The 26,086-nt window shown below is 47.1% G+C and overlaps 5 protein-coding genes across 5 annotated transcripts; 3 read left to right on the forward strand and 2 right to left on the reverse strand.

Annotated features, from left to right (window-relative positions):
• Positions 1-3,549: 3,549 nt before the first annotated feature.
• PEX2_065450 (ankyrin repeat domain-containing protein) lies at positions 3,550-5,319 on the forward strand (the record flags this gene model as incomplete). The annotated part of the gene is made up of 1 exon (XM_016743816.1): positions 3,550-5,319. The coding sequence occupies one exon, from the start codon at positions 3,550-3,552 to the stop codon at positions 5,317-5,319; it is 1,770 nt and encodes a 589-aa protein (XP_016601968.1).
• Positions 5,320-7,016: 1,697 nt separating this feature from the next.
• Positions 7,017-10,226, forward strand: PEX2_065460 (uncharacterized protein; the record flags this gene model as incomplete). Its single annotated transcript, XM_016743817.1, has 1 exon — positions 7,017-10,226. The coding sequence occupies one exon, from the start codon at positions 7,017-7,019 to the stop codon at positions 10,224-10,226; it is 3,210 nt and encodes a 1,069-aa protein (XP_016601969.1).
• A 1,621-nt stretch (positions 10,227-11,847) lies between these two features.
• PEX2_065470 (uncharacterized protein) lies at positions 11,848-13,206 on the reverse strand (the record flags this gene model as incomplete). Its single annotated transcript, XM_016743818.1, has 1 exon — positions 11,848-13,206. The coding sequence occupies one exon, from the start codon at positions 13,204-13,206 to the stop codon at positions 11,848-11,850; it is 1,359 nt and encodes a 452-aa protein (XP_016601970.1).
• A 2,408-nt stretch (positions 13,207-15,614) lies between these two features.
• On the reverse strand, positions 15,615-16,403 carry PEX2_065480 (BTB/POZ domain-containing protein; the record flags this gene model as incomplete). The annotated part of the gene is made up of 2 exons (XM_016743819.1): positions 15,615-16,305; positions 16,360-16,403. The coding sequence occupies 2 exons, from the start codon at positions 16,401-16,403 to the stop codon at positions 15,615-15,617; spliced, it is 735 nt and encodes a 244-aa protein (XP_016601971.1).
• A 234-nt stretch (positions 16,404-16,637) lies between these two features.
• PEX2_065490 (uncharacterized protein) lies at positions 16,638-18,054 on the forward strand (the record flags this gene model as incomplete). The annotated part of the gene is made up of 3 exons (XM_016743820.1): positions 16,638-16,859; positions 16,911-16,943; positions 17,800-18,054. 3 exons carry the CDS (start codon positions 16,638-16,640, stop codon positions 18,052-18,054), a joined length of 510 nt encoding a protein of 169 aa, XP_016601972.1.
• Positions 18,055-26,086: the final 8,032 nt, after the last annotated feature.

Genomic DNA, 26,086 nt, shown 5'->3' on the forward strand with positions numbered 1-26,086 from the left:
CTTTCATCCTTGGCATGGTGCGGACGCTGCGAGATATCCAGGAAAGAGCGCATAATTTTGTACTTCGATTTGCTCAGCCCGCAATTGTCCTTGTATCGAGAGACCAAGAAGCTTGAAATCCCAGAACTTCTTTACGCTTCTCTAATGCTATGAGAGACTTCGGCGTCCTGGGTATGATATCGTGTCTCCATGAGCTACGATGCTTCAAGATTTCCTAAGGCAATATCGTTCGGTGGGTGGCTAAGGGTCACAGGAAAACTATGGCTGTGTGCATAGGCTGCTGAAAACTGTGAGAATGAACTAATTCAGGTGCGGTAAACTGATGATACACTTTCCCATGGGTTACTAACAGATGTGTGAGGGTCTCACATATACATAGAGGTGGACAGTGTCTCGGGATGGTCAATTAACATTAAGAACAACTATAGTTGACTCTAGATAGAGGACGTAGCGCGAGGAGCAAAAGAAAGGTAGCTTCCTCGCGTTCAGGGGAACCCATATACATCATGTGGTTCCCGCGTAGATCATATCTCCATCCTTTATGTATATCCGTGACAGTCTTCCGAAAGCAATCCAATTCCTAGGAATTTCTCTTTGGGGTAAGGGACTGTTCCTCGGAGCATGACTCCTTGAACACCGGCTCCCAGGAGCTACTTTCCTTCATGGTACTCATTGTTCCTAGAAGTGACCACGGCGACAAGGTAGGAAGTACTTTATGCTTGAGTGGACAAACGGATGGATTCGAGTCTGGAGTTCCTAGGAATGCCTAATCGTCAATTCTCGCAGTTCCCACCAGCCTATGAGCACCTAGCCATCAAGATGGAAAACAATCGTCTTATTTCGTTGGTGCATGAAAGGCCCGATCAGATCTCCTAGGAGCCTATATCTGTAGAACTGCCGGGCCCACTCATTAACAAGCCACCCGCCAACAATGCCCTTAATTTCAGGCCACTTAGTTTTCCAGATTTACCCATATAATTACACTGGTAATGGCCCCTGTTGTTTGACCGGTTTATTGCACGAACTTCTTCACGGACTCATCATAAGAGTTTGGGTATGTAATCCATCTGTGAGAGGAGACGCTTTGTTAACCAGTGACAATAGATTCACTAATCCTAGCGCCTGAGCCCAGAGACATCAAGCGGATCCAGTTTTGTCTAGGAACGAGGCATAATGGCTAACCCTGGGCCTTTGCACGATACGTCCGGCGTACCAGGCTCTGCCTCCAACCCTATACTTATCGATGACGACGACAACGTTGGCAAGCAGGACATATTAGAAGAACATGACTCCGATGGAGATACTGTGCGGTTGAGTACGCCTGAGTTTTGGGCAAATGTGGGAGGTGGAGGCCATCCCCTTCCATATGACGCACCCGCATTCACGGGTTCACCCTCTGTTTTGACGCCATTGAAAATTGTACACGACCAAGGTTTCCATAGCAGCTGTTCCATTGGTCCTGATTCAGCCACCTGTGCCTATGGGGAGGAGAAAACATCTGAAGCCGCTGATACTGCAAAAATCGAAGAAAGTGTGTATATCAAAAAGGTTCCTATAATTCCTTTTTACTAACAAGGCTTACAGCAGGAGGCCTGCAAAACAAACATGAAAGCTCCAACCATCTTAATAAGGACAATCCGTCACGACAACCTCGTGGAAAAGTTAGTCGCAAAAGAAAATTGGAGCAAGGGCATCAACCAGTGAACAGACGATCAAGGCGCTTCGTGAACAAAACGTGAGCGCATAATCAGTGTTTTCCTCTTGAAGCACTAGGTGAACTACTTTGCGCTTCATGTTATGATTTTATCAGGATAGCCCACCTTCTTCCCTGCCCATAGCCCGAAGGTTTGACCGGTGCACAAGCAGTCTGTTTCGTTGTTTAGAGTATCGCTCTTCTCTGGGTGCGAGTTGACTACTACCATGCATCGAGACAACGTTGCGTCGATATACTTTCAATACAAAGCCTGAGTCGGTTAAAATAGCTAGGAAAGACTATTTCCGTCCAAATATTGCAGCGCGGGTGCTCAGCGCGGGTGCTCATCAAGACACGTTTCAATCCCCCAATGGAGACGATCTCGCAACATTCCACCAAGCAATAGGCTAAGCGGTGATACCCCGATACTAGCCACGCCATTGTGGTTATCTCTCAAATAAAACCGCATACCCATATATAAGCCTCATGCAATTAACTAGGTGGTCATCGCCCTCAGTATTTTCTTGCCGTGAACACAAGGAATGATATTTTCCACATAGTTTATGCATTACCGCGTCGATATAACGAACCTGTTCAAGTGCCCTAAATTTCGCCCAACCCCCACAATTGGTAATTAGACGGAGACGATGCAAACGATGTCTGCTGTGGATGAGATGCCGCCTTACCCGATTTATTTGAAGACTGGCATATCAATGTTACGGACCTACCAGGCACCAATCAGTTATGGGGCCGCAACTTACTGATGGGCCACCGAGAGCCAACCGATCTATCTGTCATCAGATCACGTGCAGTACCTTATACCTTGGACACCCAGGAATTCAAGGAAAAGAGAAACGTGATCATGCCCAGTGAGCGTGAGCATGATTTACCCTGAGCGGACCCACCCGGCAGACTTTATCCTGTACATATGTAGCTCTACAGTGATATTCGAAATCAGTTTTACCTGCAAACTCTCTCTCTCTATTTCTTCGGCCCCACCCTAAATGCACTAGTCCTGATTAGGGTATCTTCCCGCCAGCCTTGTATCCGTCGATATGTGGGTGTAAATTACGGTAATATCATCTGTTGGCCATACTTGTCTTTGGCCCAAACAGGACCACAGACGCGCTCGGCTTCACCCTATGTCGCTGTTGAATGAGTCGTTATAAATTAAGTACATGTAATACAATATATAGCCTGTCTGGGAAGCCAGCCTGCTTTACATTCAGTCTCTGTACACGTACAGTACAGCAATATTCAGAATACCCCCCCGCCCCAGACACAGACAAATTGTTTTTTCGGCCTGTACATATGTATCCGAAACCGCAAAGCAGTATTTATTTGATCCTGTAGTTGACCCCTGCCTAGTTGTATTGTTTCAAACTTTGGTAGAATGTTCAAGACAGGATCTCAGCGTAAGAGAAACCCCCGTTTGTCAGGCAGGAACCTGTCAATCAGGCAAGGCATACGATGCTGATATCAATACCAAAATGGCAAGACAGAAACCAAAGGTATTATGCTCTCTCTGACGACAAAACTAATTCTTGAGGATCGCAACTTAGTTCCTCTGCGAAGCAGGAAGGTCATGTAGGCTTGTCGCTGACATGATGTCGCTATGGTGGCGGAAAGACAGTGAGTCACATGCGCTTCGATGCCGGTCTAGGCTTCTGCCATCATCCGATGTTGACTTTTTACCAGCTTCCATGGATGAAGCAAATGGGGCCTCAGGCAACGTACAGCCTGCCCAAACCAGGCTAATGCGGGGAAATCCGTCACTTTCATAAGTGTTCAGATTCGCTTCTTTCTTCCTGCTTCCTCACAACATCTTAAATCTTCAATACTATCAAGAAACAGGAATGTCCGTCATTCAAATTCACCCTTCGGTCGATGTTATTTGGTGGACAGATACCGACCTTCATATCAAGTGTCCTTACTGCGAAGAGCTTCATCGTCATGGGTTCGTTTCCTACGAAAGTGCGCTTCGCGTGCCGCACTGTGGCATGCCTCGGCCGTCATATCGGTTTAAATTCCCTAATACCTACGAGATCAATAAGACTAAAGCACGTTTTATCAACATCAACACCCTTGAAGATTTGGAGAGTGAGGCTGAGAATGGGTCTGAAGATGAGACATTCTTGTCGGGTGGAATTTCCAACATGAATTTATCTGAAACACCAAATGGACCTCACCAAATTGAGGTCACCTTCGCTGATTCTACGGAACAAATCACTTTCCAACTTGATGGCGAAGAGCCTTTTAACGAGCGGCGCATCCTCTTCGCTATATCAGACTGTGTCAGTGGCAAAGTATCCAGTGTGAGAAACTACTACCTAGAACAAACAGAAGAAAAATCGATATTTCTTCACGGGAAAAATCACCAAGGAGATACTTGTCTCATCATGGCTTCTCGAGAGGAAAACCCAGTCATGGTTTCTCTTCTCCTCGATTATGGCGCTGATATAAACGCGGCGAACAAGAGCGGAAGGACTGCACTCATGGAGGCATCCCTTTGGGGTAGACTGGAAAGTGCAACGATACTTCTTTCTCGGGGCGCAGATCGGTATTTGTATGACAAAAGACTTCAACGAGCTCTCGATCTCACCCATCCAACTCAGCAAAACCGCAAAGAGAGGCACACGGTCGCAGGTGGGATCTGGGGCGATCCATCGAAAGACCCCATTTACAAGGAGGCTACTCTCAACCGAGATTCTGATCGGCGTGAGATTGCAAGGGTTCTACGCGGGAGAGAAGTGCGTACCAGGGCCGATTTGGAGCTACAAGAATCCGAAACGACCTATCACTCGTTCAGAAGATCCCCCGATGGTCAGTCAGTCACTCATTATGGTCAAATTCGACAGTACCCCATATCTAGCTCTGTGAAAACAGTTGCCGTCCTGGAAAGGGGCCGGCCTTTTCCTTCTATAGCGGCGATGAGTGGCTGGGGGCATTCTGAATGGCCTTCAACCAGAGTGAGTGGCAGAGATTGGACTGCAATGGTCCTCAAATTAGCTACTATTGTTGGCCATACATTGTCTGCCTATGCTGCAAAAGACCAAGGAATTCAAGGACAGTTCCAAGCATCCCACGCCGAGAAGCAGTTGATCGCCTATTTCCTTGACCGACATGTTTTTCTGCAACAGGATAAGACCCCAAACCCCCAATTCGACGAAGAAATTGAGAATCAAGAATCGGAGATCTCGGAAATGGCCTCCCGGTTTTCTAGCATCCGTCAAATGCATCGCCTTCAAAAAGATAGGAACAAAGTGGTATTTGAGTTATGGAACAAAGATGATAAATTACTCGGGGATGAATATGATGAAGAAGTGGTGAAGGGCTTGAAAACAAACGTTGCATCCCTTGATGAGGAAATTGCTGTCCTCGAACGTCGTCCCGAAGCAAGGCAAATGAGGGCTCGAGAGCGTCAGATACGGCTGATTGAACGTCAAAAAAGGCTTCACGAGCGCCTTACCCGCATGTCAGCAAAGGAGCCAGAAAGAGCTTTGCGACGGGCAACTATACTGATAAGCGCACCTACGCATGAGGTTTGTGAAGACTGCTTGTTGTTTCAGAACAGGGTCAACCACTTCTTCGGTCTACAGATCGAGTTGCGTGAGTGTACAACGTGAGGCTTGTCGGTGGGGGTGTCGGTGGGCTTCTGACTTTAAATATTCATCTAAATCGATGAATTCGGGGTTTTCTTTATCTGTGGTCAGCTTTCGGAGGCCCGTATCTGAAGCTGCACTAAGCTGTATTTGGCCGAGGTGGATATAATCATTTTCTACATCTGCGACCCGACTTAAATGCCTACTAATGGCTTCACAAATTGATTTTACTGTGTTCAAAGAGAGTGGTTCGATAAAGACGTATACAAAAGGTGGGCGAAGCAGTTGAGACTCTGTAGCTTGGAGTGGACAGTCTCGATGCCATATTGGGCATAGGATTGTAGCAACTCTTGAGTCCTAGGAAATAAGGAATTACAATAGATTTCTGACCGCGGTCAGAAGTTTACTCTGACCCTAAATACAGACCCAGGGTATAGTCTAAAATGTAGAAGTTTACGCTGGTCCGAAATACAGACCAGGGGTGTGGTCCGAAATATAGATGAAGGGCATGGTCCAAAATATAGATGAAGGGCATGGTCCGAAATGTAGATGAAGAGTATGGTCTAAAATACAGACTAAGGGTATGGTCTAAAATACAGATGAAGGGCATGGTCCAAAATACAGACTAAGGGCATGGTCCGAAATGCAGATGAAGGGCATAGTCCAAAATACAGACCAAGGGCATGGTCTAAAATACAGACCAGGGGCGTGGTCCGAAATACAGATGAAGGGCATGGTCCAAAATACAGACCAAGGGCATGGTCTAAAATGCAGACCAGGGGCGTGGTCCAAAATGCAGACCAAGGGTATCGTCCAAAATGCAGACTAAGGGTATGGTCCGAAATACAGACCAGGGGCGTGGTCCGAAATGCAGACCAGGGGCGTAGTCCAAAATGTAGACCAAGGGTATGGTCCAAAGTACAGAAGTTTAATCTGGTCTAAAATGCAGACGAAGGGTATGGTCTAAAATACAGACAAAGGGCGTTATCCGAAATGCCGAAGTTTACTCTGGTCCGAAATATAGACTAAGGGTATGGTCTATTAGATCTATATAGTACAGGGCCCAGGCCTATTGGCCAACTAGCCTAAGGCTGTAGGCCGTCTGGGCCCCCCTCTAGCCCCCTCTATAGTACAGCCCCTCTAGGCCCCCTCTATAGTATAGCCGCTCTAGGCCCCCCTCTCGGCCTACCTCGCTAACTGGCCTAAGGCTGTAGGCTGTCTAGGCCCCCTCTGGCCCCCCCTCCATAGTATAGGCCGTCTGGGGCCCCCTCTGGCCCCCCCTCCATAATATAGGCCCTCTGGGGCCCCCTCTGGGCCCACCTCGCTAACTAACCTGGGGGTATAGGCCGTCTCGGCCGATCTATATAGTATAGGCCCACTGGCTAACTAGCCTAAGGGTACAGGCCGTATAGGCCCCCTCTGGCCCCCCCTCCATAGTATAGGCTGTCTAGGGCCCCCTCTGGCCCCCCCTCTATAATATAGGCCGTCTGGGGCCCCCTCTGGCCCCCCGTCCATAGTATAGCCCCTCTGGGGCCCCCTCTGGCCCCCCGTCCATAATATAGCCCCTCTAGGGCCCCCTTCGGCCCCCCCGTCTATTATATAGCCCCTCTGGGCCCCCTCTGGGCCCCCTCTGGCCCCCTGTCTATAGTATAGCCCTTCTGGGCCCCTGTCTGGGCCCACCTCGCTAACTGGCCTAAGGCTGCAGCCCCTTTGGACCCCCGATGGGTGATCCAGTGGAAGCCGAAGGGATTGGTACGGTGAAGCTCACGCTCCGGGGGAAGTTCAACCAACCCCTGGTGTTAAAGAATGTATACTTTGCGCCACGCGTCGGGATGAACCTGATCAGCGTGCCGAAGTTATTGCGAGACCGCTACTCGGTGGTGGCGCACCCGCAGAACGTCTTTGTGCAACGCCGAGGACGGACCGTGGGGACTGCCTACCATGCGGAGGAGGATCTGTTGATCCTGCGGTGCCATGTGAGCAAAAGATCCCGAGAGCGAGTCCAACTGGCGAGGGCGCCGACGACCTATGGCCATGCAGATTCCCTGGAACCACAGGCGGTGGCCATGGAAGTCGACGACCCTCAGGAGTCAAGTGACGCAGAATGCGCAGCGTCAACCTCTGAACTCGGTGGTGAAGCTGTGATACTCGAAGAAGATGCGTGCAAAGGAGTGGACCAGGCCTCCGAAGCGATGTGGCACGCTCGGATGGGACATCTGAACCGGGGAGACTTAAGGGTGGTCCTCCGGCAGACCGGCACTCCGTACCGACCGCTGACGCAAGCGCAGCTGCTGGCAACGCCGCAGTGCCCAGCGTGTATGTCGGGTAAGCAGTATCAGAAGAGGAACTCCCGTGCAAGACGGCCACGTCTGCATTCAACGAGAATCTTTGAAATGATCCATTCGGACATCATGGAGATGCCGATCGCCAAAGATGGCTCCAGGTACGTGATCACCTTTACTGACGATTATTCTCGTGGCTCGTGGGCATATGCCATGAGATGGAAGCATGAAGCGCTCCAGAAGTTCCGGCTATTTGCGGCCTGGGTGCACCGACAGTTCGGCGCCCAGATCAAGAGGTTCCTCACCGACAATGGGAGAGAATACCTGCCGATCGGAACACACCTCGAGCCCCAGGGAGTTGAGTTTGACACCTCGCCGCCATACTGCAAAGGGCAGAATGGTTTGGCCGAACGCACGAATCGCACTATCCGGGAGCGGATCAACACGCTCCTGTCCGATGCGAAACTTTCTCCTTCCTGGTGGACCGAGCTTGTGGACACGGTGGTCTACCTGAAGCTGCGCGCACCAGCATCGATTTTACAGAAGAAGACGCCGTTCGAAATATTGTACGGGAAGCCGCCCTCATTGTTGCATCTGCGACGGATCGGCTCCCGCGCATGGGTGTTGATTCCCAAAGAGCATCGAGCAAAGCTCGGACCCAGGTCGTCCGAGTGCCGATTGCTAGGTTACTGTGAGCCGAACCAGTACAAACTGTATGAGATCCATTCCGGAAAGACCGTCTTTTCCCGTGATGTCGAGTTCGATGAGAGGACCCCTGTGGCGCCACTCATCGAGGGGGAAAGAGGTAACGACCTCCCGGACAATGCTCCTCTATCACCTGTCTTTTTACCAGTGGTGCCACCTCCATCTAGCGCACTGCCTACGCCACCAGCATCGCCTCCAGACTTGGCTGAACGACTGAAAACGCCATCTCAGCATGTGGAAACACTTCCACCGGTCAATCCAATCGAACAGGAAGCAGAGTCCACACAGGACCTCGGCTATTCCATCTATGGCCGCAGAAGAAGACCCTCACGGCGCTTACTGGAATCACTTGGCAAGGTGTACACCGCAGGCGCACTGAATACCGCGTCTGCGCGCACAGTCGATCCATCGACTTTCCACGAGGCCGTGTCGTGCCCGAATCAACTGGAATGGTGGGCAGCCATCCAGAAAGAATATGCGTCTCTTCTCGAACACGGAACATGGGAAAAGGTTCTGCGAACAGACGTACCCGCCGGAGATCATGTGATTGGCTGCAAATGGGTCTTTAAGACCAAAGCCAACGGAACGCGCAAAGCGCGACTGGTCATCAAAGGCTACCGGCAGAAGCACGGCATCGACTACCATGAAACATTTGCTGCGGTGTCACGGATGGACTCGGTCCGCTGCATCATCGCCAGCGCGGTGTTACGAGGATGGAAGCTTCACCAATTTGATGCTGTCACTGCATTCTTACATGGGGACGTAGACTCTTCCATCTACATGGAGTTGCCCGAAGGATTCGAAGAACCGGGATATGTTTGCCGGCTTCGTCGTTCCTTGTATGGACTCAAGCAGGCCCCGCGGATTTGGTACCAATGCGTCCACCGCGTCCTGGCCGCTCATGGCTTCACCATGGCACAATCGGACAACTGCGTGTTCTATAAATCCAATTGCGTGATCTGCGTCTACGTCGATGACTTTCTCGTTGCTGCAGCAACCTCGCACGAGATAGACCAAGTGCAACGAGCACTGAAAAAAGAGTTCCGATTGAACGACCTTGGAACTCCACGTTCGTTCCTCGGGATCCAATTAGACTACCATGCCGACGGAGCCGTTTCCATTCACCAACACCAGTATATCCAAAAGGTTCTCTCCGACTTTGGCATGGAAACCTGTCAGACGAAATCTACCCCTATGAATCCCAAGCAAGTCTTGAATCGCCGTCCAGACGAAGAACCTCCGGACGAGGAAACAAAAGCACGATTCGCAACCGCCATCGGTTCACTGATGTATCTGATGGTCGGAACGCGGCCGGATATTGCGTTTGCGCTGGGCACGTTGAGTCGCTTCACGTCTCAGCCACAATCGCACCACCAGGTCGCCCTACAGCGATTGCTTCGCTATGTCAAAGCCACGCAATGCCATCGCATTACATACCGCAGTGGTCAGTTGATCGGATACACAGATGCCGACTTCGGTGGCTCCGTCGTCACTGATGGGGCATACTCCACGTCTGGCTATGTGTTCCAACTTGCAGGCGCACCAGTCTCCTGGTCGTCCAAGAGACAGGGGGAAGTGGCCACGTCTACGACTCATGCCGAGTATATTGGGCAATACAATGCCCTTCTACATCTGCAGTGGCTCCGCACCTTCCTAGCAGAAACGCAAATGTATCGGTCCCCGGTCACCAACATCATGGCTGACAACCAGTCCGCTATTGCCCTCTCGCGCAATCCCGAGTTCCACAAACGGACCAAACATTTCAACGTGAAATTCCATTATCAGCGAGCAGTGCTGAATGCTGGCGAGATTGGTCTTCAATATGTTCCTACTGAGGAACAGGCCGCTGACGGTCTCACCAAGCCGTTGGGACCTACGGCTTTTGCCAAGCTCTGTAGTCTTCTAGGAATCGAAGCCTTGGAGACTCGGAGGCAGCAAACGTGACAGCGCAGGCGCTCTTTCCACTTTATTTTCCCACGAAGGTTTTTGAGTGGTTTTACCGAGGCTTGCCTGCACAGCGTTAATCCAGTATCGCCTTGCCAACAAAGCGATCCTGAGGGGGAATGTTGTGATATGAGGCTGGTGCAGATCAGGAACCAAGCCGCACCGTCGGAATTAGCTCCGAAGTGTCTATACAGACGACCAAGTTGATTGGAAATCAACCTGGCTAATTGTTGTATATATAGGCTCATGTATCCCTCTGGAATAACAAGTCAATTCACACCTCTAAACTACAACACATATTTTAGAGACGACTGGAAAGCCCACAGCTTCGCTCGACGGCCAGAAGACAACCCGGGAAGGTCGAGATATTAGATTTAAGATACAGGACCCAGATAAGATATATAGATAGCGCATAATTGGATTTATTGATACCTCGCGAGATCGTGCGTAGTTTTACAGTCTGAGGCCTAAACTTCCTCACCGACCGCCTATTTCTGCCATGATTCTGCCATATTCAATAGGTCCATGTGCAACAGTGTGTTTAAACCTATTACAGAATGGCGGCGAGAGAAGCGGTGAATGAGAGTTAAGTTAGGTTTCCATGGGCAGGTTTTGGCGTGGTCCTGGTTCCAACTTGCCCACCGGGTGTGTCTCATGACGACCCTTTGACTCAAGTATGCATCGATATTATCGTATGAAGCCTCATTACGTCCTGACTTGGCATAATATCAAAATTTCTGTAAAATGCGAAATTCGGTGCAGGTAACTGTGTCTCATGCAATTGCAATGCACGACTCTTGGACCCCGCATTCACATTGGCGCCTCGGCAAAGACTTGGGAATGCACCGCCTGGGAACTCTCCATCCTCTTTTCATTTTTGAGTGCTGTATAGCTCATCAAAAGAGAAGAAAACGATAACATGGGGGCCAACGCAATATCTACAACGGTTCAAAATGAAGCTGCTCGTCAATCCTGCAATGGGACAAGCGGAGGGGAAGATCTTCTATCTAGAACACGTGCGTTCTGGAGTCGAGAGACGTTAGTATGTCACGAGTGAAGTTAAGAAGGATGCTGACCCCATTTCTCATAGTTTTATTGGATCTGCAATTTTGAACCTACTTGCATTTGCCCCTCCCGCCGTTTATAGCAGCCTGAGTAAGCCATGGGTCGCCAAGTTGAGCTCCAGCGAGGTAGTCACAACTGATGTATACACTTACATCGGCATCATTGTTGAGGTCTTGAATGATGGAATTCCCCGGTCTGCATGGTTGATTATTGGGGACAAATCATCGCGAAGTCTGCACACACGGCTTAACCTTGCCTGGACCATGATAATTGTCGTTGCAGCACAAGGGCTTCTGATGACCGTTATATTTCTTGCAACTTCGACTAAGCTTGCAGCCGTCTTTGTCCCGGCTGAAGTGCGACATACAGGAATTTCACTTTCTGGAGCTCGAAGCACATGGCTTGGTTATGTCCAATGTAAATACTACTTATCCCACATCCACTAGTACTGCCTTTTATAGATGAGGAAGGAAACGAATAGTAACATCCTTCTACATAATCTAGCAAATCGTCTTGATTACATACAAAAAGAGTCAAATTGATCTATTAGACTAGCTCATTCATCAAGAACAACCATTCCCAGCCGCCGAGCAACCGCACTCATATCCACGCCACGCACAATATTCGTATTATCAGAAAGAACCTCCGAATCATTGACCTTACTACAATGATTCTTGTAGAAGTAAACTCCGTTCTCGGAGACAAATTTTGCGCGATCAAGAACGACTGTGAACGTGCCAGATTCGTACGGTAACCAGTTGTACAGATATTTTTCAGGGCCACGAGGAGTAACTCGTTTTGCAGTTGGGGGCTGATCCTCTTGTGAGAGGATATTGTGAAGGGCGCCAATAGGGAAAGGGCTTTCCTGGCTTTCTTGATTTTGCTGGGATAAACTTTCAAGAACTTCATTTTGGGCGGGGCCGATGGCCGACCAGGAATTGGACTTTGGAATGAAGAATTTGAGGGTGAGGTTTTTATTGACCGGAAGGTGGGAGAGGACAGACGCTGTGAAGAGACGCGCTGTGCTTTCGAGGAGAGAGAAACCTGCCGTGTCGCGTATATGACTGAGAAAAGATGTGTGGACAACGTATTGAATGTCAGAGGTTTTGCCCTCAGGAGTATTGGTGACTGTAACAATGTCGGCTTCTCTAGAAACCTGGAATGCCGGACCAAGAGAAAAGCCACAAACCGAGGTTTCTTGGCCGAGCTGGTCACGAATCTGCTCTTCTGTTGGCATATCTTGGCCAGGAGGTTCGCCCTCATCAACATCCAAGGCATATCGCTGATCGGCATAAGAAGAGACGTTAAGGAACAAATCGAGGATTATCATCTGGCCGATGTCCATTTGCTCCGTAACACGCTCGATGGATAGTTCAAATGCCTCTGACCTGAGGTCTTCATTGTCCTCGGGTGAATGTTGCGCCAAGTCAGCATCAGCGCGTGTGCTAGAAAATGTGCGGTTGAAGTAAAGTAAATCCGGGCCTTCGCCGATCTCCTCAGCCTCCTCCATATTGCCCACTCGATAACTGTGCGATCGCACCAGAACGCAAAATCCAATATTGGATAGGCGATTGGGACGATTCCATCGCGCAATCAGTGGAAGAGGATTTTCGACTCCTGACCGATGTTGCTGCTTGCGACGCGCGATTTCCATGCGATTATGCTCAATGCAGGCAAAGCCATCGCGCGGGCGGTATGAGTAAATTTCGAACAAAGGCTTCACTTCGTCATCCGAGAACGTCTGCATGAGGTATTCTCGGAGCTCTTCGTGGTCGTCGTCCAAGGGAACAAGACTGTAGACCTGAATGGGAGTTTCCAGATCGGGGTCTGTCTCGTATTCTGGCGAGACATACTGCTCGAGCACGACAGGATGACCCAAATGGTCCGTGTAGGTGCGCACTTGCTGCCAATCCATCTCAGATCTTGCAACTGGGGCTATGGTTGGTGCAAATGAGCAGCGACCTTTGATGAGGAAAACAGGTTTGAAAGAGACTACTGAAGTAAACGTGGGGAGCGACGGGCTTAAATGGAGGGGAGGGGTGTTACATAAGCAGGGAGAAGATCGAGACTTAGGGCTAATCGACCAAGTAAGTTGAGCATCCGGGCATGATGAGAGGAGGTACGTAGGTAGTATGGAGGAGAGAATGTGCAAGTGTGTACTAGTAGATTGAATGTGGTACTACTGGTAGGTGAAAATCTTAATATACTGAGAGAGACATAAAGTCAGGTGACTGCCCAGTAGCATGCCTAGACCTCGCCAAACGCGGGTTTGGGTTGGGTTTTCAATTTCCTTACCCGCCCATGGGCAACCCACCGCGGGTTTTGGCCTTGATGAACCCGCCCATGGGTTCTTGGCGGGTACCCGCGGGTTGCCCAAAATACCCAAAAACATGCATAAATCGTGGATAAACTTGATTAGTCATCTAGTGTAATTTTGGTCATTTATTTCTGTCACGCTTTTGAGTGGATATTACACTGAAACAATGAACGCCATCGACCTGGAAATATATATTCTCTACATGTAGATCACTGCCCCTATCGCCCTGCTTTACACAACTGAAGGGATTACAGGCCACATTGATGATTTTATGTAAATTCATCAATTGAGAATCTTTCGAGTGAGCTCAAAAATATTATCTTTAGTTCGATCCTCTAAAATCAGTGATTTGGACCTTCTCAGTGTCCTCCCAAAGTCGTATTTATCTCCGGGCGGGTTGGGTTGGGTTGGGTTGGGTTTTGGGTACCCGCGGGTTTTACGCGACTCAGGAATAGATAGATCTAAACGCACGACGCGACTGGAACAAAATCCACAATCAAGTACTTAAGATGAAAAAAATCCCCCCTTCTTCCAATACCAGTGGCCTTTTACTTTAGTATAGTGTCTTCTTCCTTATTATCGCGATCAATATATCGGCCTTTCAGTCTACTGCTCTCTATTAAGCTGTTATCTGACGGCTTCTTAGATTCTGATATTCAATCCTCCGTAAGAAAATGGTCCCTTCCACTAGCCTCTGAGTGTTGCGGCGCTACCTATATGTATATTAAGATAGACCGCAGCCTTTGATAGGACCCCGTAAAACCTACGACATAACTACTCGAAGACCTCTAGCGACACTCCGACGTGTGGGACCTCAGCATAGAAAGAAATGGATTGCGTACGAGTCGTATCTAGAGACAGAGTTTCTTGAATGGTGGAAGGAAACAGAGTACGGCCAAAAGCTGAACGGAGAAGGCCAATCCCAGATCAAATGGTCCACCGGATCGCGTCACGCTGATGTGTGGAAACACTTTGACCAGGTGGCTGATATTGATTCTGGGCGTCCTCGAGTTATCTGCTAGGCTTGTCTCACTGTGCTTGATCATCCACAGTATAAAGGGAATGGGACAAGCGCCATGAGTAGACACAAAAAGTCTAATACTTGTCGTACAGTAGTTTTCGAAATCAGTTATACCTCCATACTCTTACTTCTTGATTCGGATAAACTAATTCCGACACGCACTAGGCCGGTTTGGCTCACCGTCTAATAATTCTGGCAGAACGATTATCGTATTGATTGTATCACTATCAATGAGTCATCGTTATATTACCGTAACGTTAATTAATCAGAATTGTTTTGTAATCAGGCGATCTGGCAAGATCGCCAGCTAGCCTCCCTCGAGCCTGGTTTACATAGGTTGCCCACTGGCTGGCTCACTTCGATGTTCAGTCAATAGAAGCGTGATTATAAACGCTCGTCTCGCTTTCTTCTTACGAGGCTTGCACTTTTTGCTCATCATCACTCACGAGGACTCTGGTATTCGCTTAGCACACATGGTGAACGGAGGAAAATTTTTTTGTTTGAAATGAAGGGCCAAGCCTTGGTATTTGCCAATCCCCAAGCGGACTATCTTGCAGTGCGAAGCCCGCCTCGCTGCATTTATTGTGGCGGGTGTACGAAAAGGCTATTCGTGCGTTACCTATTAAACCTACTTTGATTGCAGAGATTCTACCTGCTTAGATATTACATATTAGCAAAATATCTAACATGCTTCTATAACCACGTGATGCAGCTCAAGAGACATGTCTTTAGCAGGTGCGATTGGCAGTGAAATGAATGGTCCGCGGTCATTCCTTCTATCACAGTACTACAGAAAGTGTATATGATGGACTACTTGATACAGTAGGGATCTGGTCTACGATGGCCCAGGCTTTTGGCATATCTTGCCAACTTTGGGTTTCCGACAGCTTGACTTTGCCAGGAGCCACGTTCTTAGATGCCAATATTTCTTGTCTTGTATACACAAACGCCCTTGATGAGGAAACCTTTCATTCATGGAACCGGCTTACTCCCAGTTAAATACGTTCGAGTTTAGCTCTGATCTTTTTCCGCTAATAGGGTCTTCAAAAGTGGCAGCCCGAAGGGGCTCCACCCTATGTAGGACAAGCCTAGTCTCTTGGAGAAGATCAGCTCCGAAAGAAGGGTAGGCGTGAACCTCTTCGCTGAACTTATGCTTTGCGCTTCGAAGGAAGCCTTCAACGGATGCTGCAGCCAGAACACTTCGCACTGGATGCCCTTGAGGCAACAAGCTTGCCGAGGCAATGTGATCATGTGTGAGATAATAAGTGTTGCTATCAACATGTCGCCAAGAACTGTTGTTTTGTGGATGAGGGTTGTATTTTAAGATGTTCTTGATGTATTGGGCCATTGTAGTTTCCAACTCAATTATATCGTACTTGTCTGCAAGCCTTGCGAGCTCCATGGCGGCCGAAATATGCTCTCCTGGGTCTTCTATCCCAAATCTGACAGTGCGTTGGTATAGCCATTGAAAGAGTGCTTCAAGGCTACGCACCGAGACATCGTCCTCGGTCTCTTCTAGAGTGGCTGTCTGCTGCTGTGACTCTAGAAATTCACTGTTGAACATTTTTGAGAAGACCGGCGATTCCGCGCAGAGAAGGCTTTTGGAAATTACATATTCCTTGTTGCTAGGCTGTATTCGAAGTTTGACGGAAGGGCCTTGATATAGGGGAAGGAAACTAGAGAATAAAGTGGTCAGATAACCACTTCCCACAGACATCTCAGGTACTTACTTGGCTACGAAGTGCTCAGCACTTGCTTCGGATGCGTTGGTCATTGTTCTGTGATGAAGAGTCCACCCCTTGGTAGATAATGTGGAACAGTATGGAGAAAGCGAGCACTAGACAGGCCAATGGTGAGAATGTCGTACCAGCTCATGTGTGTGTATATGTAACTCTAGAGCGTGCAATAATGCTGTGGCAGACAGAAAGAGGGGAACAGGCAAGGCGCATTCTCGCATGATACAGCCAATTTCGTGTAAAATACACCCAGTGGTGTTATACAAGACGATATGTCTTCATACAGTGGGTCCACCCTAAACTCGAGTGAATCCGATGTTGAGGACATCACGCATTCCGATATTGAGTCTGAATACATCCCGTCGGAGACAAGCGAAGATCGGGAGTTTATTGTTTCGGACTCGGAAAGTCTGTCATTTGTGCCAAACGAGCTTTCAGAACCCGAAGGCCCAAGCTACACTATTCTTGATGATATAGTCAGCGATGTTACTACAGTAAGCCTGCATTAAGTGTCGTGTAAGGCCGACGTTGACATGATCTTTTAGGAACAGAGTGTCAAAAGCCTTCCCGCCTTACAGGTAATAAACAATTTCCCCGCCAATACGATAATCCGGTAATTTACGGTATGGTTCAAAAACAAATGAGGCTGATATAGCTTGTCCGAAAGTAGCTTAGTGTATCTTGGCATTTAGGGTCTGGGGAACCATGAAAGAGGTTGGGGGGTGACGCCGATTTCCGGAAATACAGTAGTGTCTTTTATACAGAGAAAATCAACTCCCAGTGACAAGATAAACAGAAACCACCCCCTTAACCCCTCCCGAATCTTTCCGATTGCCCGGGAAAACAGCACGCGTGATCTTGTGCTACGGATGACGCTACCATTCATTGATAATACAGCGGCTGGAGTTCGCAAACTATTCTGTGAACAAATCAATTCACGTTTGAACCGCTCATTTGTTGATTCCGGCGGCCATTACTTGCATTCAGGTCGCTTGGCATTCTTATTGATCTGCCCGCACATTTGCCCGCACATGAGCACACACGAGATATACTGTACCCCTAGAGATAGTCTCACATCGTTTGTCGCTGTGTGGTCGGTTAAGCCGCAGTCTGTCCTTCCCCCACACCGTAAAGGTGACTTGACAGCACAGCCAAGGATTAAACAAAGATCATGATATTCGTACAACCAGGGCGGTACATGGATGTGCTTTTAGACGAACAATAAAAAATAATCAATATGGTTTCACCGACTATTTCAACACCCTGTGATCAATAGCTATTCATTCGCCAAGGGAAAAGATCGGGATACCCCAAGCGCCGTATGGCCGCTGAACTGGGAATGAATACACTTGAGCGCCAACTTGCTTGCATGCTCATAAATATCGCCCTTTTCCGCCGCGATTGAAGCTACTGGCTGTTTATTAACATGGCAAGACCTTGCGCGCTCTCGTCATCATGGGCATCCAGCGCAGCGACCAGACAGCCCCGGCTGCTTCCTACCATACCGAGAACCCGTTGGTTCAGGAATTTGGGCAGCTTCAGGTTCTCGATGATCTGATCCGTTTGCGAGCGGCCGACATTGTCCAACATCCGATCCTTGCCTATCCCCGATCAGCGAACCATGCCGCGTCCTATGACTACTATAGCGGTCAAATCTTGAATGGCATGATCAACCAAATGTTTGGATGAAACCCATCAGCGAGATCGAACCACTCTACGAATGTGTTTATCTGGCTGGTCATCCGGCTTTGACCAAATCCAATTCAGACGACCCGCCCGGTTCGTTCCACTCTCAGGATCTTTTTTGTTCCTCATCCTACGATCCCGGGGCGATGGAAGTTTTTGTCGCGACTGGACGACCGCATTACCCTCATCAATGGCGAAAAAGTGTAGGCTTCCCAATATTGCTTCGCCCCCAGCGTAAACTGCAGCGTCTCAAGGCAGTGCTTTTGCGAGGGGTACGCCCTATATGGACTTAGAGTGTATGGTGGCGATTCAGTGTTCGATAACAATTCGTCGAGAGTCGGGCGCATGGGATAGAAGGGTCTCGTCAAGCGGGCAGGGTTAACCGGTCGGGATCCGGGCAAGAAGCCCATGCACTCGTTGGAAAGCTTTTGGAGAAATTAAAGACAATCCGTACTGTATTTTGCGACGATACAATTCCAAATCAATACGTGCAATTGGATCCTTTTCCGCATCACGAAGAGCCTCTGAACATGGGTTAGGTCTCTCGGCTCTGTTGCCACCCGCTGGCCTCCCGAACTGCTTGACTGCCCTCTTGTTTCGACGTTCTGCTTGATGAATTAGACAAAGGGTTATTGTAGGGCAAACAAAGTGGCTATGTCTTTGGTTTAAAAAATGATTTGAACAATGGAAAGCTCGAGGTTCTTTTTCAGCAGTCTTCTAGAATCGAAAGGGTGGCGAAGGGAATCCTATAAAATACACCTAAAACCATGCGGCGCCCACCGGATAGATTACTGTCAGGGAGTTTATTCGGTCATATTGAGATCTTAGAATTGTGATGTTCTTCTGCAAACCGACTAACTACAAACAACTGTTTACTTCCAACCTCGGCTGAGTAGATTGTTCATTTCATCGGATGTACACTCCACTCTCCCTGCCATCACTTAGTTGCCTATTTCTTATTATAGTTCTCTAGTCGCTGACAGGAGTAAAAAGTTATAATACTAGCCCAGTGTCCCATAGACAAAGATATCGCTTTCTCCTAGCCAACTCGTCCCTATGCAATTGAACCGTCTTACTTTCTCGCTCTTTATTCTGTCATCGGCATGGGCAGGTACCGACAATTGTTGGTATGATTTTAGCCATGATTCTCGAGCTTTGAAATATTCGTGCCAGGTCTTTGATCATGGAGGTGTTGTTTATACATCTTCTTTGAAGCAGAGTGATTGTCTTCGAAATGATGATGGCAAGCTTTTGTTCCAAAATGGGTAGGTCCACCATTCTTCTTCTTTCTCATATTGTGTCGAATGAGCGATCCATTAACTCTGGATATACAGCGGAGGAGCTACATGTACAGATTGCTTTGAGCAATCAGGTGCAAGTGAGGAGATTGTTGGAATGATGTATGTAGGGAGCTCGAGACCCTTGAATTACCTGAGATGCTCGTGTCCCGATGAATCCGGCGAGACCAAGGCAGCGTCAATTGAATTGGGTAGGTGGAAACATCAAAGCTGATGATTGATTCTTATAAATTAACATTATAAGTCTCTGTCTTGACAACCGTGTCTTCTTACAGCCTAGCTTGTGGTGTCACGACGGCGACTGTCTCGACGTCGCTACCGGCCCCGGCTTCATCATCGGCAGTGCCCACATCCGCGTTGCATGTTTAGCTATGTATTTTAACTTAGCCTCATCCATGCTTTCGAGAAAATTGCGACCCGTGTTTCGACAACAGGGAATGAAATCTTTTTAACATGGCTTCCGTGAGGCCCCGAGTCCCAGCGAACTGTTACTGTAGCAAGAACTTTGCACCAACTTTATAATATTGAGTATTGAAAATCTTTACGCATCGTTTCTACTTCGGATCTGCTAGGGGAGGTCACTGTCTACTATGATTTGACAATCGCCCAGATACTCTTCACACCAGGTATGAAAATCTTCTGAGACTTATATTCCTTTATGTGAGTGGAAGACCTCTTGAAACTGTCGCCGTGTACTGAAATATACTATATGGAAAGATCACTAACCAACTCGGCTATCTAAAACAAACTAGATCCCTAATTGCACAAGAGCCCTCCTCGACAGTCTACCTCTCTTTGATCGATTCTCGACCTCTATTTTTATTGAAGCTAGGCCTAATATAGCTAGTGGATATTGATTGCCTTATTCCTATTCGGCAGTCGATGATGGGCTAGGCCAGATGGACATCGAAGTGGGTCTCGCCAAGATTTAAGAAAGAATCAAAGAGAACAAAATGGTGAAACTGATTTCGAGCGGACCTGTATGTTGAGTAATCCCCGGGAATTGCATTGCGAATATAAAATTAGTAGATTTAGCAGATATACTAGAGTGATGGCCAACACTTCCAGTGAGAATGCATTTTGCTATAGTCATTCTGGAAATCGGATTGACCAATACCCACTAATTCTTTCTAGCCCCACCGCCAAGGACTTTGCCAGGATGGAATATTGAGCACGCCACGATAAAATAAGGGGCAACAATAAAATGCTATCATGGTCTTGTATCTTGCCACGTGAACTTCAATTTTATGATTTGACCGTTGAACGATAAACCTCAATGGCAACTGCACTATATGGCGACATAGTACTGTAGCCCTCAAATTGTTGCGGCTTGTTCAATATTTTATCCGCGCTAAGGCCTTCGCGGTGGACCCAGAAAAGAGTTACTCAATATGTATTGGTCAATCCGATTTCGAGAATGACTGTAGAAAGGTGTTCCTAAGATGTTGTTTCAATCCAAGAAATATCATAAGTGGTGAATTGAGAAGTAGTCAATTGATAATGCTAGCGAATGATTGATTGGCGTTCTAGTTGTCATGTTTGCCATTTCAAAATTGATACACTGCGCGTAGCTCATGCAATGCTGCTGGCAGCCAAAATGACCTAGGTTTTGAGAGTCTCCTACCACTCAGGCTCTTATGGCCTTTGAAATGAGCGTTTAATTATGACGGCTGAAAGAGATATAAACTGGCCATTTGGGAATCGAGCAAAGTCTGACGCCAGTTAATGAGTGACGTCGAAGTCAATAAAAAGAATTTGATGAGTAAAGAAACAGAACTTGTATAGAATATCGATAGGTGACCACAACTTACCACTTTAACCAGGCCGCACAAAATTCCCTGACAAGATGCGAGGTCGGTCTCTGCATCTAGAGTTTTCATTTGCATTTTATGTGCCTTTTGCGGTAAGTAAAATAACATTTTCCTACACATATTGATTCTCCAATTTTCAATTTAGTCAAATGTATCATGCTTGACAATATGTATTTCCAAAAAAGTATAACCCACCCTATAGTGAGGTTGAGAAACCTGAAGGTTCTCCGCAGCCTCTTCGGGTACGAAGAGGATTTGATCAGGGATGACGGATACTGCAAGAATAAACAAAAACTTCATTCTTGTGCCCCCAAATTCATGCACTACGCAGCATTTTATTGTTTCGTCGCAGTACTTACCACTCCAGTTTGACATCCGGATGTGTTCACCAGCGACCTTGGTTCTTATTATCCTAACAGACGGATTTATTATATTTTATATTATATGGAAGCCGCCAAAGAAAGTTGGTATCTTGCGCGGGCAGAATGTCTCCGCTGCCGGCATAACACGCCGCAAATGGGCAGAACAGAGAAAGCCAGAGGAAGAAAAACATAAAATTTGATAAACAGACTTGCTTGGATAGATCGAAGTTTGATCAAAAGACGTCCCAGATTGTTGTACTATGTACATACCAAATTTAATGGCAGCATGAACTTATCAGCCTAGGGGATAAGTGCGAATACATGAGGGGGCACTGAATCCAAAGCCTGGACCGTAACGAATAAAATAAATGGACTTATTCACAAGAGAAATGAACTTTCTATCATTCGGACAACCTCCCTTTGTATAAAGTATAGCGGCAACACTGCAGCGCTTTCGAATCTTACTTCCAGATTGGTTCATTCATTCTATCTAACACTATCCCATTCATCATGAGGTCGGCAATCATTGTCGTCCTCTTGGGGGCCACCGCAGCAATTGCGCCAACGGCGTCAGCTCACACCACCCAGACTCCAGTAGACGTAATGCATGCCACAATGCCACGATGCCTAGCTTTTCTCGCTGACTTAGTCCAGAAACTTTCCTCCCCACTTAAAATCGAGACTTGGGATGGACTGAACTGTCAAGGAGCAGGGGCGTGCTTCACTGTGTTCAATGATTCTGTTCTTGGACTCAATATCTCGAATGTATTTATTTCCCACAGTTTCCGGCTGACCCGTAGCCTTGAGGGGAAGGAGCAACTTGATCTCTCCGTGACTAAAGATTATGCCACCTGGTACTCTGGCAAAGATCAACTGTCCTCGAACAGTTCGTCCTGCACAAACTTTTGGCGCAGTTACTACACGGTGAACGGCAGCACAGCATGTCACAATACATTGCCCTTTACCTGCCACAGACTGTGGAACAACCCAGGGCTGTGAATAAAATCACCGATTCCCCCAGCAGACAGCGGAGTCTGTGGGCTTTCAGAAGCTAAGGTCAGGCCTAGCGGTCTGGTGGACCGCCCACCAGAACAAACAGCGCCGATTTTCTTCGAATAATGAATTCATAGCTATATTGAATGGGTATCAGGTTTAATGGATGGAAATCGGCCCTTAGTACTGTGTTTAAGCCCAGCTGCCTTCTCGTATACTTTGCCTTTGTGATTGGCAAAGGCCTGCAAAAGCAGGAAGTTGATCGCCTTGGCTGCGGCTCTCTTGCGCTTTTGACGCTCATCATGATAAAGTATATGTGATCGTATATGTCTCTCTTTCATTGATTTGGCTCTTACTACGCATGTTGTGGTCTTGCACCATGACCAACTGACTCGTGTCCTTCATTGTGCATTATTCAATCAATTCAGACGCTTTTCGTCGTTGTGAATTTACCCACGCAATAATTTACCCCCGCAATATATTTGGCTTTATCTTCGCTCGTTATTTTTCTGCAGTACCCTGGGTGTGACCTCAAAATGGGGTATCTTTGAACCGAACAGACTCAAATGAGCACTGTATTTCTAGTCGATGTCATTTACGCTGACATGCAAACATGAAAGATGGGTACATCGGCGTTTCCTGCGAAAGCTAAGATTAGCGCTTTGCTAACATTGACAATATTCGGATGACGAACCGATAGATCCAATGCCGAACTCTCCTTCCAAATACTTGACCTTGAATAATTCTTCTAAAAGCAGCCGGTCCGGTTGTGAATGCCGTAAAGTTTTCATGATCATTGTCTTCCGGTGCAACTGTGCGAGATCTGATACGTTGCAAAAAAGGCTGGCAATCACTTGTGTGCCCTCTGTTTCAAAGTCAATAAGTGTAGTAGATACAGAATGTGTTTCATACCTAGAATCACAGATCCTTCGGGCCGTCTCCATGCAGACTTGCTGTAGTTGACGAAGTCCACCCGTTCTTTGCTTCCGGTGTGTGTGATTTTCTTTGTCTTTGAAATTCCGAGGACCTCAGGTCAAGGGGGGGGGGGGGGGGTANGGTGGGGTACGGGGGGGTGAATGAACTTGAAAGTTCCAAGCGAGAGGTCGTCCTTCATGCCACTAGCATACTGTATCCCAAAAGAGAGAATTCTATTCCACATCACATTTTCTTTATCTGTGTAAAGCCATCGACGTCACGGAGAAGGAAATCAAGGGTCAAGCACCAGCCTATAAAAGAATGATCCTGTCGCCCACACTAGATTTTTCAACCCTCATCACTCCACTTCTGCAAACCATCCAGAACACAAGCAAATATCCAAAGCACCATAATGAAGGTCACTAGCCTGTCCACTTTCCTTGCTCTTGCTATGTCTGTGGCTGCCATTCAGCCCACCCAGATGACTACAGCAACTGCAAAAGACCAGTGCACTACTGGTGACATTGCTTGTTGCGACTCGGTAGAGACTATATCTAGTGATGGCATTCTGAGTAACCTTCTCGCCAATGGCGCTCTTAACGGCCTTCTTGATAACGATGATGCTGCATGTGCCAAGACTAGCTTACTCGGCGATGTCAACGTCCTCGGTATGGATGCCCCAATATATTGTATCGACCACAGATTGGTTATATTCTACTGTAACGTTTTACAACTCGAGTTTTGATCTCTAGGGTCGATTCCCGTGGTACTATCTGACCTTCCCTCTTGATGGTCAATTTGGATCCAACGGAGGGCTCGTCCATGGAAGTAGTTTCCAGTGTGAGGGATAAGGACTTTAGGATATTGGCAAGATTGTCCCCTCTTGATTCATCAGCCTTTACACTAGATTTCAAATCTCCAACACATCCGTCTGTCTCATGGCGCACGAGGAAACTCAGACCACCCAGTCGGTATGAAATGATGCGATGGTGCCCAGTGCTGTCTCTGACCTGAGTGATCGTGTATGCTTTTTCGAATCCATGCCCAAAGCCTCGGAATTCACTTGGCCCAATTACTAGCTTGCCATCTTTTCGTGTTTTTATCTCTCTCCTGTCAATTTGTCGCGTGTTTCCCAGGCGGCGGAAGTATTCGCGAACCAGTCGTTCTCCGTGCTCTCATTGAACTCGTTGGTGCCGCGAATATCAGACTCCGGAGTATCACCGATGAGAAATGGATGGGGGTTTCTACTTTAGCCCTTCACTCATCAAAGGCTTACGTTATCGGAGTTGTCTCGTCTAAACCCGGATATTAACTTTTTATTCAGATGGCTTTCGCTATGGAATGTTTGAATTGCTAAAGGAGGATATTATCGTCATGCTGCATCAAAAATGGTTGACAAATGCGAATTGGCTACTGACTTATGTACCGACCTCATTCTATAAAGCCCCGAGAGCATCAACAATGCTATCTCTGAATTCACCATTTCCCCATCTCAAAACTGCCCAAAGGTAGCGTAAGAGATTCAGAGTGTCATCTTTCACGGTCGTCCTCCAGGCCCCGATGCAAACCATATAGAAGTCTTCTTCGCTTGGTCTTCGAAAATGAAGCCACAGTTCATGAATCGGGCCCTCCGTGGTAACAGAAAAGACCATGTGAGATATGAGGTCGGGTAAGGTCTCGATTGGCCCATTACTGGCCTGAGAACTTCCTTGATGTTGATGTCTACGATGGTAGACGATGGTGTACAATATGTAAATTGTTGTAGAGTTACTGTACAAACTAGGAAAGATGACTGACTATATAGTCAGTAACTATGGGATGGCGAGCCTGTGGTATCTGAGAGATAATAAATACCCCCCACGATCAATGCCATATGAATCAATTAAAAAGAATCCCCCCATAGTCCTTTCCTATATGAAAAATGAAGCTATTTAGCTTCCAAAAAACCTTTCTTTAGGTGTTAGGACGCAGTCCTAATTGATCAATGAATCACCGGAACGCTGTTGCTCCTAAAGGCTTTATAAAACTATTAGCGGCTTATTCCTATATAGGAATGTATTTAAGCGTCACCGAGCCTAACGAGACTTCCTGTTATAGGAAATGGTATTATATAGTAATATACTTAGTTCTTATATAGTATTCTAGGTTCTTAGCGAGCGTAATAGTACTAGTATTGTCAGTATAGATAATAACTAGCTTTCGTAATAAGCTATGATCTTATATCCTTAATTTATTAAGTAGTAAGATTAACTAGCGCGCTTCTTATATAGCTAATACCTATATAATATACTCAGACTTGGTTAATAAGAGAGTAATATAAGCTTACTTCTTTAATACCTAGGAAATAGGCCTACTAGTAAAGCAAAAGATAAAGCTAGAAATAGAGATCCTATTAGTAGAATAAGGACTAACGTAGTTAATATTATAGTAACTATATAGAGTAGATTAGTGATTACTTTTAAACTAGATATAGTGATTAATTATACTTAAAAGGTAGTAGAATAGATATTTAAGAGCCTATTTGTACTACTAGCTAGGATTTCTAGTATACTTAATAAGCTAGATAGTAGTATAGGAGATATTATTATAGGTACTAACTATTAACTAAATGATTTTACTAACCTATTTTTAGTATAGCTTATATTTAGTAGGTATA

The sequence above is a fragment of the Penicillium expansum genome, assembly GCF_000769745.1.
Source record: "Penicillium expansum strain MD-8 chromosome Unknown contig219, whole genome shotgun sequence".
In the NCBI taxonomy this organism is placed as follows: Eukaryota; Fungi; Ascomycota; class Eurotiomycetes; order Eurotiales; family Aspergillaceae; genus Penicillium; species Penicillium expansum.